At 40.3% G+C, this 12062-nt stretch overlaps 1 protein-coding gene across 1 annotated transcript in view; it reads right to left on the reverse strand.

Moving 5' to 3' along the window:
• Window positions 1-105: 105 nt before the first annotated feature.
• Window positions 106-12062, reverse strand: part of marchf7 (membrane-associated ring finger (C3HC4) 7) — a 42458-nt gene continuing 30501 nt past the window's right edge. Inside the window, exons 8-11 of the mRNA XM_028806415.2 lie at window positions 10624-10733; window positions 9116-9229; window positions 6244-6292; window positions 106-1171 (exon numbers count right to left, since the gene is read on the reverse strand). Coding sequence (XP_028662248.1) covers window positions 1089-1171; window positions 6244-6292; window positions 9116-9229; window positions 10624-10733 — 356 coding nt within the window. The 3' untranslated portion in view covers window positions 106-1088. The remainder of the gene's footprint in view (window positions 1172-6243; window positions 6293-9115; window positions 9230-10623; window positions 10734-12062) is intronic.

The raw sequence follows: 12062 nt of genomic DNA on the forward strand, positions 1-12062 counted from the left end.
AGAGGATGATATGAAGTGTCTAAGGCAAACTGCATTTCTATTGGCTCAGTCATTAAACAGTAAACTATCTTGATGATCAAAATAAAATCACAAGTCTTCAAAATATGCAAGAATTATTCAACAACATTTTATTATTTTGGTACATTTTAAATCAAATCTTAATATCAATCCAAATACAAACATCTTAATATCTCAGACTCATTAATTTTAGATCGGTGCAGCGCTTCTCAGCCCACCATTGCACCCCATCCGCAGTGTCAGGGGGGGGGTCATTATCTCCTTTGATTTTTCAGAACATGAGTATAATCGTACATCAACAATGCATCTTTCTAAACCAGCTACACAAAAAACAAAAAAATTGTGTTTTGTACAGTCAGTGGCCATGCAGGTTACAATTTTAAAAATATTAAAAAAAAAAAAAAAAAAAAAAAAAAACAAATTTGTTTAAAACTGCTTTTAAAGTTTGCAGCTTAGGAAAAAAGTTCTACACTAGTGCCAAATTACATCTTTAACAATACCTTTCGTAAATAATAAGGCATTTTCTTTAGAAATCATTGAAAAAGATACATATATGTGTTCCTCGGCTTGATTGCTCTGCACCAGTATGGTTGTGTGAGCCCTCCAGGCATAGCAAGAGAAGGGCAATACTCAGCGGCCTCTTCGCCCCCCACCCCCCAGAGTGTGCAAGTCGTCAGAAGCATTCATTGCACGAAACAGCTCCAAAGCAAAACCCAAAATTACAGAATCAAATGAATCAAAAATGCAGTCGTCATAATTGACATGAAACAAAGTTGAAGCTCGCAAAGCAAAAGAAAGAAAAAGTTAACAAGCAACCGAGTTTCAAATGAGTACTGCTGGTGATCATCCGCTAACAGCTTTCAAGATTAATACCATGGAGCGTTAGCTTAAAAACCAGTCCTGCAGTTAGTCAAAAGAAGAAAAGTTAGAATATCTTAAATTAATATTTTAAATCAAAATATCTGAATAAACAAAAAGCACTTTTGCCAATTTAACACTTGATACATAGCTTTGTCATAATTAGCTGAAAACTGGCAGGAAATGGCGAGTTGAAAATCTTATCACTTCTCTCAGTATTCTCCCTCTTCCTCCTCTTCGTCAAAATCAAAAGATGGTCGGCTGTCAGCCTCCTCTTCTGATTCTTCATAAGAGCCTTTAAAAATGAGGAAAGGGAGCAGGTAAGAAAAATAACATCCTGTAAGGGTATCCATATACCATGACACTGGTAACAGTAAGTAAGGCCTGGTGTGGGGTGGCATTTCAATTGTGTACTTTTGTTATTTGGGGTTGCAAGTTTATATTATGCCATTTCAATCATTTCTCCCTGTCTTTGCCTCAAGGAGTTGTTCTCATTATTCTCTGAGGCCCTTTCTGTGCGCTGTGAACCAGAAATGATAAGAAGGAAACACCGTCAATTGTAGACAATGCTCAAACCTTCATTTGTACAGACATACAGTCACTTATGTGTTGGGCCTCCTTCAGCTCTCAAAACAGCCTCAAGTTGTTATGGCACAAGGTCTACTAGATGCTGGAAAATTCCTTTGAGATTCTAGATGTGCCGACATAATTGAATCACAGAATTTCTGCAAATTTGGATTCGGACAGTCACTGGGTGAGAAGGTCACTGAAGAACAATCAACTGTTTATCACAGGGGCTCTCAGACTCAGGCCTGAGGACCCACTGTGGCTGCAGGTTTTTGCTCCAATCAGCTTCTATTTTTAATTGGAATCCTGGGCTAATTAAGTGAATTGTTATTTCCCAGATTCTGTGTTTTGGGAACAATATAGAAATTAGAAAACTAAGTTTGATTAAAAACCTCTATGCCGGAAAAAATATTGATCAGTCTTGAGGACTCGGACAGCATCTCTGCAATATATAAAATTATTTTTCAGTCCCTCCCTTTCAAAGATCCCAGAGGACAATGGGAAAAGGATCTCTCGCTCAACATATCAGAAAAGGAGTGGAAGGTAGCAATTCGGAGAATTCACTCGGGCTCCATATGCGCAAAGCATACAAGTATTCAACCCACAATTATATAAATTGAGCACATCTCTCTCGTTTAAAATTGTCCAAAACATTTCCTGGGCAAGATCCAACCTGTGAAGGCTGCAATCAAGTCCGAGCCTCACTGGGCCACATGTTTTGGGCCTGCACCAAATTAACATCATTCTGGATCAAAATCTTTAAATGCCTATCAGACAGCCTTGGTGTCACAATCCCTCCTAATCCACTAACAGCTGTGTTTGGTGGGCTCACAGAGGGGCTTAAAGTGGAGAAGAACAAACAAACTGTGATTGCCTTTACTACACTATTGGCACGTAGACTTGTCTTGCTCAACAGGAAGAATCCTAACTCTCCTCTTTTAAGTCAGTGGGTAACTGATGTTTTAAAGTACAGGTACTTGTCGACTTACGACCGCGATTGGTTCCGACTAACTGGTTGTAAGTTGATCTGGACGTAAGTCGGCCTATGTTAATTTAAGGCAAGAATATTAGACTGGGTAATAATATTGTAATCATCTTAAAGTAATATTTTATCAACATTTTCTTACTTTCTAAGACAAACACAGCATACTACAGTACAATTTGTTTAATATGTGGAAAACGTACAAAACAAGAAATACTGTACTGTACATTTAATTCCTGGCACCACTGGTGCTTGGCTGCGGGTTGTCGATATCGCCTTCATCAGATCAGGCGAGGCTGCGGACGGGGTGATGGGAGGAGTTGCTCTTTTCATAAACATAGTGAGCTTCGTCTGAATTGTTTTTTTTTTCTCTTCATAAATTTCGCAATAAGGACGAAATGTGTTGCGTGCCATCCGTTCAATCCTCGCAAATCGTTCAATATTTGGGTCCATTTTTTGAAAATGAGCGAGGAGTTTATTCAGTAGAGATAAATCTTCTGACAATCCCTTTGTGGTGAACATTCTTTGTGGCACCTCCTCCTCTTAGTCTTACTCCAATTCTCTTGTTTCTTCTTCCGCCACTCTTTCTTCTTCCAATTCTATCAGCACTTCATTCATAAGTTCACCTGATTCCCGGTCTAGCAACTCCTCGACATCTTCCATTTCACATTCCAATGAAAGGTCTTTTGACAGTTTCACTATTTCTTCACGAATCTCATCAAGTTCTTGTTCACTGTTAAATCCAGCAAAAGTATTTACATAACGCTCAACACATTTCTTCTTCCATACGCCATTCATACGACATTTCTCGCGGGGAGGGCTTCTGTTTTCTCTGATCTGAGTTCACCTCTGTTATAGCGCGTCTTTATTTGAAAAGAGCAGTGTCATATCGGGGCGAGTGTGAACGCTAACTTTGACAAGCACTATAAATTTACAGCGGTTGTTACAGACGTAAATCAAATGTATGCTTTTATTGTATAATATTAACAATAACAGCAGCTCTCTACTCAAAGCGGTAAACTCGAGAAGCTGCTAGCATCGAACCCAGAAGCTCTTGATTGGGAGTCAGCAGTTGTGTGTGGGAACTGTTAACATTTGAATGTGATGATTGTATATAAAACTTGTGCACGAACGAGACTGGGATAACTGTGGATGTGGATGTGAGTGGTGTGTGTGACTGAGAATGACTGGTGTGAAGCCTGAAGTCCAAATATCAAATAAACACTTTCACAAGTACAAGTATAACAGAACAAGTGCGCTTTTATTCAAGAAGAAAAAAGAAAGCAAGTTGCGGTAAGCAGTTGATGCGACTGCTTGTGTAGTGCAATCCTAAAAACTGCCCAATCAAGAGCTTCTGGGTTTGATGCTGGCAGCTTCTCAAGTTTGCCGTTTTGAGTAGAAAGCTGCTATTAGTGTTAATATTATAGGGTTATATGTTAGGGTTATATTATTATCGAAAATTGCCAAAACAACAAGACACAAACACACGTGGGGCAACACTGCTGCGTATATTTTTACTGCTGCGTAGCGAGACTTGAGAGTGCGGGAAACTGGCGCTGCCAACAGCTGGCGGTGGAAACAGTCAAACGCGTCGTAAAGTCGAACAGTCGTAACTTGCATAGGTCGTATGTCGACGAGTACCTGTATTTGAAACTGGAAAAATTCAAATTCTCACTTAGAGGATCTGTGCAGAACTTTTTCAAAACCTGGCAGGATCTAATCAATAATATTTTAGAATAAGCTCTTAAAGCACTGAGGAAGCAGATTCTCTCCCTCTTTTTCTTCTCCATTTATCTTTATTCACTTATTAATTCATCTAAATACTTATTTTTACTAGCTTTAAGGTTTTACTCTGCTGGCCATGCCCTCTTTCTCAGGGGTGGGGGTTGATTTGTTTTCAATCCTATTTTTGTAAAAATTGATTTATTTGTATGGAATGTTGTGTGATTTTAATAAAATCAAAAAAAAAATATTAAAATGTACTAAGCAGTTATATGGGAATAATGTATTTTTTCTTTTTAACAATGTATCTTAATTTTCATTCTGCTTTTGTAGGTGTTCTAAGTTTAATCAATCGATTATTTACTAATTAGTCGGTCTGACACTAAAGTAGTTGCAGCCTTTCGTTATTCAGTGTTTCCTGGGTGTTTCCAATGCTCCTTTTTGTCATTAAGATACAATGAAGGGAGCAAACTGCACAGAGAAAGGGCAAAATATAATTAAAATCAAAAAAAGTTAAGCATTTACATCTATAGCAAAAATAGAAGTATTTGTAAATGTCTCAAATGTAAAAATCATGCTGCTGTGCTTTTCAGAATCTGGAACAGAAATGAAAAAATACCAGCTAAGTAAATGAGATCAGCATTATTAGTTGTCACTGATTATGAATCTGGTTGAAACAAAAACCTGAAGCTACAGTTGTCCCCCGGGACCAACTTTGAAAACCCCTTGTTTATCATGTTCATGAAACACATCTGCAGTCACTTTGGCTTTGTGACAAGTAGCCATTGGGAGACAGATACATTACAGCTTTGAAGGGCCATGGTGTAGTAAAGGACCCCAAGAATGCTAAGAACACATTCCCTACACCATTACAGCACTCCACCACAAGGCAGAACTGTTGACAGAAGGCAGGTGGGGTGCACAGATTCATGCTGTTGGTGCCAAACTCTGACCTACAGTGTTATCTGCGTGTCTCAGCAGAAACGGAGATTCGTCAGACCAGGCCACTTTTTCCCCAGTGCTCCACTGTTCCTTATGGTGAGCCTGTGTCTTCACTGTTATTTCAGCTTTCTGCTCATAGTTGACAGGAGTGCAACCCGACATTGTTTTCTGCTATTGCAGCCCACCCACCTCAAGGTTCAATGTGTTGTGCATTCGGAGATGCTTTTCTGCTCACCACGGTGGTTATCTGAGTTACAGTTAGCGAGTGGGTCTGCTTGAACCAGTGTGCAGTTCTCATGTGACCTCTCCCATCAACCAGCCTCTTCTGTCCACAGAACTGACACTCACTTGGGTGTTTCTGCATCATTCTGAGTAAACACTAGACACTCTTGTGTGTGAAAAATCTTAGAGGATCAACAGTTACAGAAACCCTCAAACCTGTTTGTCTGGCACCAACAATCATGCCACAGTCGATTTTTACTGAGAACACATTTAATTCCCATTTTGGTGGTTGATATGAAGATTAACTGAAGCTCCTGATCCATGTCTGTATGACTTTATGCACTGCACTGCTGCCACAGCTTTGGCTGATTACACGACTGCATGGATAACTAGGCAATTCCAATAATTTGCTTAAAGAGTGTTAGCACTGTGCATTCATGTTTTGTAACAATTACACAAAGAAGTATTTGATTTGATTTTAGGCTTGCACTCACTGTGCAGCTTGAACCATATTGATTTATATTCCACTGACTAGAGGGTCTATATTTAATTTATTACTGTATCAAGGAGGAATAGCAGCTTGTGCTGAAAGTCTTACAGATTCACTGAAAACCCAAACTGTGCCCACTTAATATTTTTTTTTCTACATTGCATGAATTCCAAATTATTACATATACAGTTAACATATGCCCACACAAAAGCACATTTCTACATCAAAGACCTAAAATTTAGAGCAATTAATAAAAAAATAAAAAAACTAAGCAGAAAACTCAACCTGATATAAAAGTAAAATAAAGAACAGCATTTACTGTAGACATTTACAACATTCTGCACAATTTCTGGCTTTAATCCTCAACTACCAGGCAGATTTCTGCTCAACTCCTCCACCCCAGCAGTCCCATTCATTAAAGTACTTAACATAAAGCACATACTTTCAAGATCATCCATGTGCTCGTGAAGAGTCCTTGCGAGGTTGATAAACTAAGTAAAGAAAAATGTACAATTTAGCAAAATATCAAAATGCTTTGCCTAAACAGCATTCACCTGAAATAAGGACATCTCTCAATCAATACAATGTCAAATTATGTGAAATTATTTCTCTAACAACACTATTTCACAGAATTCTCACATTTAGACAAAAACACATTTTTACGAAAAAATAATTTGTTAGCACTGATCTTAGAATCGGACTTGCGGCCACATGTCTTGGACACTCGGGTGAAGAGAGGGGCGGAGCTGTCAACTGATCACCATCTGGTGGTGAGTTGGCTTCGATGGTGGGGGAGGAGGCCGGTCAGGCCTGGTAGGCCCAAACGTGTTGTGAGGGTCTGCTGGGAACGTCTGGCAGAGCCCCCTGTCAGAAGTAGCTTCAACTCCCACCTCCGGCTGAACTTCAATCACATCCCGAGGGAGGTGGGGGACGTCGAGTCCGAATGGGCCATGTTCCGTGCCTCTAATGTTGAGGCGGCTGACCCGAGCTGTGGCCGTAAGGCGGTCGGGTGCCTGTCGTGGCGGCAATCCCTGAACCAGTTGGTGAACACCGGCGGTGAGGGATGCTGTCAAGCTGAAGGAGGAGTCCTACCAGTCCCTTTTGTCCTGTGGGACTCTGGAGGCAGCTAATAGGTACCGGCAGGCCAAGCGGAATGTGGCTTCAGTGGTTGCGGAGGCAGAAACTCGGGCGTGGGAGGAGTTTGGGGAGGCCATGGAGAACGACTTTCGGACGGCTTCGAGGAGATTCTGTTCCACCATCCGGCGTCTCAGGAGGGAGAAGCAATGCAGTATCAACACTGTATATGATGGGGATGGTGCGCTGCTGACCTCGACTCGGGATGTTGTGGGTCAGTTTTGGGGGGGAGTACTTCGAACACCTCCTCAATCCCACTAACATGGCTTCCAATGAGGAAGCAGAGCCTGGGGACTCAGAGGTGGGCTTCCCCATCTCTGGGACTGAGGTCACCGAGGTGGTTAAAAAAAACTCCTTGGTGGCAGGGCCCCGGGGGTGGATGAGATACGCCCGGAGTTCCTCAAGGCTCTGGATGTTGTAGGGCTGTCTTGGTTAACACGTCTCTGCAACATCGCATGGACATCAGGTAACACGTCTCTGCAACATCGCATGGACATCAGGGACAGTGCCTCTGGATTGGCAGACCGGGGTGGTGGTCCCCCTCTTTAAGAAGGGGGACCGGAGGGTGTGTTCCAACTACAGAGGGATCACACTCCTCAGGCTCCGTGGAAAAATCTATTCGGGGGTTCTGGAGAGGAGGGTCCGTCAGACAGTCGGACCTCGGATTCAGGAGGAACAGTGTGGTTTTCGACCTGGTCGCGGAACAGTGGACCAGCGCTACACCCTTAGCAGAGTCCTGGAGGGTGCATGGGAGTTGGCCCAACCAGTCTACATGTGTTTTGTGGACTTGGAAAAGGCGTTCAACCGTGTCCCTCGGGGAATCCTGTGGGGGGTGCTCCGGGAGTATGGGGTACCGGACCCCCTGATAAAGGGCTGTTTGGTCCCTGTACAACCGGTGTCAGAGCTTGGTCCACATTGCCAGCAGTAAGTCGAACCCGTTTCCATGGTCCTCAGCCGGAAAAGGGTGGAGTGCCCTCTCAGGGTTGGGAGCGAGATCCTGCCTCAAGTGGAGGAGTTCAAGTATCTCGGGGTCTTGTTCACAAGTGAGGGAAGAATGGCTCGTGAGATCACCAGGTGGATCGGTGCGGCATCCGCAGTGATGCGGGCTCTGCATCGGTCTGTCGTGGTGAAAAAGGAGCTGAGCCGCAAGGCAAAGCTCTCAATTTACCAGTCGATCTATGTTCCTACCCTCACCTATGGTCATGAGCTATGGGCAGTGACCGAAAGAACGAGATCGCAAATACAAGCGGCTGAAATGAGTTTCCTCCGCAGGGTGTCTGGGCTCTCCCTTAAAGATAGGGTGAGAAGCTCAGTCATCCGGGAGGGGCTCAGAGTAGAGCTCCTGCTCCTCCGCATCGAGAGGAGTCAGATGAGGTGGCTCAGGCATCTGATCAGGATGCCTCCTGGATGCCTCCCTGGTGAGGTGTTCCGGGCACGTCTAACCGGGAGGAGGCCCCAGGGAAGACCCAGAACACGCTGGAGGGACTATGTCTCCCGGCTGGCCTGGGATTCTCCTGGAAGAGCTAGAAGAAGTGGCCGGGGAGAGGGAAGTCTGGGTATCTCTGCTCAAGCTGCTGCCCCCGCGGCCAAACCTTGGATAAGCGGAAGAGGATGGATGGATGGATCTTAGAATCTGTGCATGTTCTACTTAATTTGAAACCATCATTATGTTCAGTACTTTTGTTCAACACTCATTTTGTTCCACAAGTCTTATCACAGTCCATCCTCATACCAACAAACTAAATGGGGGACCCAATGTTTATATAAGAACTATGAAATTAAACACTCCGACAGACACAACACAGAAAGTGGCTGCGAGGCCAAACTCTCAACCTGGTTTGCAGCGCAGCACACAGCTCCTTCTTGCAAGGCAGGTTATGCACAAAAGAAATCGACCTGACAAAGCAATTTCACTCTGGATAAGCTGGTCTGAAGATTTTAAGGACTACAGAGCCACCTCCTGCAGCAAAGTTTGCTTTGCTTTTTGCCCCCCACCCCCACAAGTGTCTGTTGTACATTGTTCTAGAAAGCTTTTTTTTTTCTCTCTGAATGGACTATTTATACTGCATGCTGAAAAAATGGGGATACAAGTCCATTTTAAATGAGGAATTCTTTTCAAACTTTAAATTCATTAAACTAGCAGCATCACATTACAGAATGAAAAGAATCAAAATCCTTACCCCAGCATGAGCACTTGCCTCATTGGCTGCTCCCAACATGTCTGAAAACCGCTGCTCACATAAATGAAGCAGGACAACAAGGTAGAGCCCACAGCTGATGAATTCATACTCGGCCTAAAAAACAGGTATGCAGCCTCCATAAGATAGAGAAAGAGTACATACATTAACAGCCTGATTCAGCGGCAACCAGCATTAGGGTCCAATAACACACTTTTCCTTCCTTTCTGATGCATATTTTTTGTATGGTTATGTCTTAAGCAGGATAAAACATTTTAAATAGTTTATAGCACTGAGGAAATGTTGCACTGAGGGCTGAAAACATTTTCTTTTTTTTTTAATTTTTTTTAGCATTGACTTTGCAAAACTTAAGAATTCCACCGAAACTTTCCTCTGATGGAATCAATCAGCCCTATGGTGTGAACCCAAAATTATTCTAGTAAACATTTTCCTAATATTGCTGTTAACAGTAATGGATTTTATGCCCATCAGGATCATAAGGTATGGAAAAAGCAGAAATGGGAGGTGTACATAAGAGCGAACTGGGGCTTTACAAATCGGGAAGAATGGGCTGTTTTGGACACAGACTACACATTGCTATTGGTAAATTTAAATGGCCAAAAAAACGCTTGTTAGAAACATAACTCAACATTCCACACAGCAGATTTTTCAATCAGTGAATACAAAATTTGTTTTCTAACCTAACTTCCAAATAGGACATGGTTTGAATTGCTTTATTTATGATGAATATAGAACATAGGCAGAAACCACATTTTATAATTTAAAAATAGGTTATTTTATAAATAATCCAGACTTAAAAAGAAAACTGGATATTTTCATAACCTAATAGTTGTATATAAAATATATGAACAACATGTTGAAGCTGTACACTGTAAAAAAAAAAAAAAAACTAAGATGTTCAAGTTTTTAAGGCAATTTATAATTAAACATTATGCAATCATTAAAATTAGCAACTATTTTCAAAGAGGGATTTTTTTGTACATCTTCTAATCAAGAAGTATAGCTATAATTATTTAGATTTTTATAACAACCCAATAACTCTTTGTTTAAATTTAAATATGGTGAAGTTGTGAATCATGTTTATACTATTCCATCTCAGCCAGGTTCATCAAAAAGCATTTACACAATAAAAGTTTTTAATCTGCAAGCAATGTCTCAGCATGTTTATTTCTGTAATTTTTATTAACTGTGAAGGGCTTATTTATCTGATTCTACAATCCCGATGATACTGGATTGCAGTAAATATCGTGTTCTCAGTTTGAGGTCATATCGTCCTTCCTTAGTTTCAATTACTGTAATGTTTTGCTAACAGCTTCCATTTTTGCTTCCAATGCAACTCTAACAAAACAAAAATCTATAAAATATACTTTATCCATTAAAAAAACCAGAATAACATCAAAACCAAATATCACAAAATAACCAATTACTTCGAAAATGACACAAAGTAGAGATATGAAGGCAAAAAAATAAATAAATAAATAAAAACCTACCCTTTCATTTGCACGTGTTCTGTACAGTTCATCAATATCAAAGTTTTCGATATTTAAATGGAGCTTCTCTTTACAGAGTTCACAGGTTGTTATGGCTTCCAAGCTTGACCCTTCAAAAACAAAAGTATAAGCAAACACTTCAGCTGTTAATAGTTTTCAATGCAGTGACATGAGCTGTCCTAACACTGTTAACTCACTTATATTCATTTTATATTCTGGGCAATTTAAAGCAATGAAAGTTTGTGTATTACCACCATCCATTATAAATTCTTAGTTCTTTAAAACTGTTAATTAAAAATGGAGCAACTTTCTTGCCTACTAAGTTATGCTATGCAGAGATTGGTTAAGATATATATAGTTCAAGGTTTGAGAAAGACTAAATAACAGAGGGGACAGTGTGCAGCCTTGTGTAGTCCAAAGCAGAAGAAGATAACAGAATTGGGAGAACAGAAAAAGAGGAATAAAGAATTATACTCCAAATAGAAAACTCATATCCAAATCCAATCCTGTATACAATGTGCAATAAAAATGTCCAGGTCATTTGATCAAAAAGTTGTTGTTGTTCCCCAGACTAAAGTGGCCCAAGAAGAATAATAAAGACAACGAATATTATCTGCTGCAAAGTTCAAATAAAACAACTCTCATCTGGAAGAACCAACTTATGAATAACAATCTGCAGTTCAGTTCACACGCAAGCAATTTAGCTTAAGCATTACGAAGATATGGGCAATAATTTAGAGTATTCAAAGGGCTTGCTTAACATATTTTCGCAGAATGGTAGTACATGCAAGGAGAGTGAAGGCAGAGATTTTATACAATGCATTTAAGATCTGTCAAACAGTTTGAAATAATGCTAGCATCTGTGATACAAGGAGCGAGCAGCTATGAATAATGTGTGATAAAGAAGACTCTACTCTGAATATTAACAGTGGAGTTTGTAAGCTGAAAAGAGTCCAATAAACATAAAAATTCAGCTTTATATATGGTGCGAGTTGACAAAAGTTACTGTTAATGAAAACTGAAATGAGAAAAAGTATTTTGTTAAATTAAAATAAAAATCAAATGAAAACTACGCTGAAACAAAAACAAACGGAAATAAGATGAAAGGCGTGGAAATGAAAATGCTCTGTTTTTTAAGCAAACCCATTGCTGGTAGCCCACTGTTGGCCAATGTTCTAACTAAACTGCACATGAACACAACTTTAAGTTTTGGATTCATAACATTTTACAGTACTGCATCAATTGCAAGTCACACAATCCAATTCAAATCAAACTCATTAACTCATAATGTGGGGAGCCTAAGTATTTTCTTCTTCTTGCTGACATTATCTTTTTGAATGTTGTAATATACTCTTGAAATGACGGTGTAGCATTTTAATTTTTCTCTTTAATTTCTTCTGTTATTTTCATCTTTCTGACAACTATGTCTGGTTTTGATT

Source organism: Erpetoichthys calabaricus, chromosome 8, assembly GCF_900747795.2.
Source record: "Erpetoichthys calabaricus chromosome 8, fErpCal1.3, whole genome shotgun sequence".
Classification (NCBI taxonomy): Eukaryota; Metazoa; Chordata; class Cladistia; order Polypteriformes; family Polypteridae; genus Erpetoichthys; species Erpetoichthys calabaricus.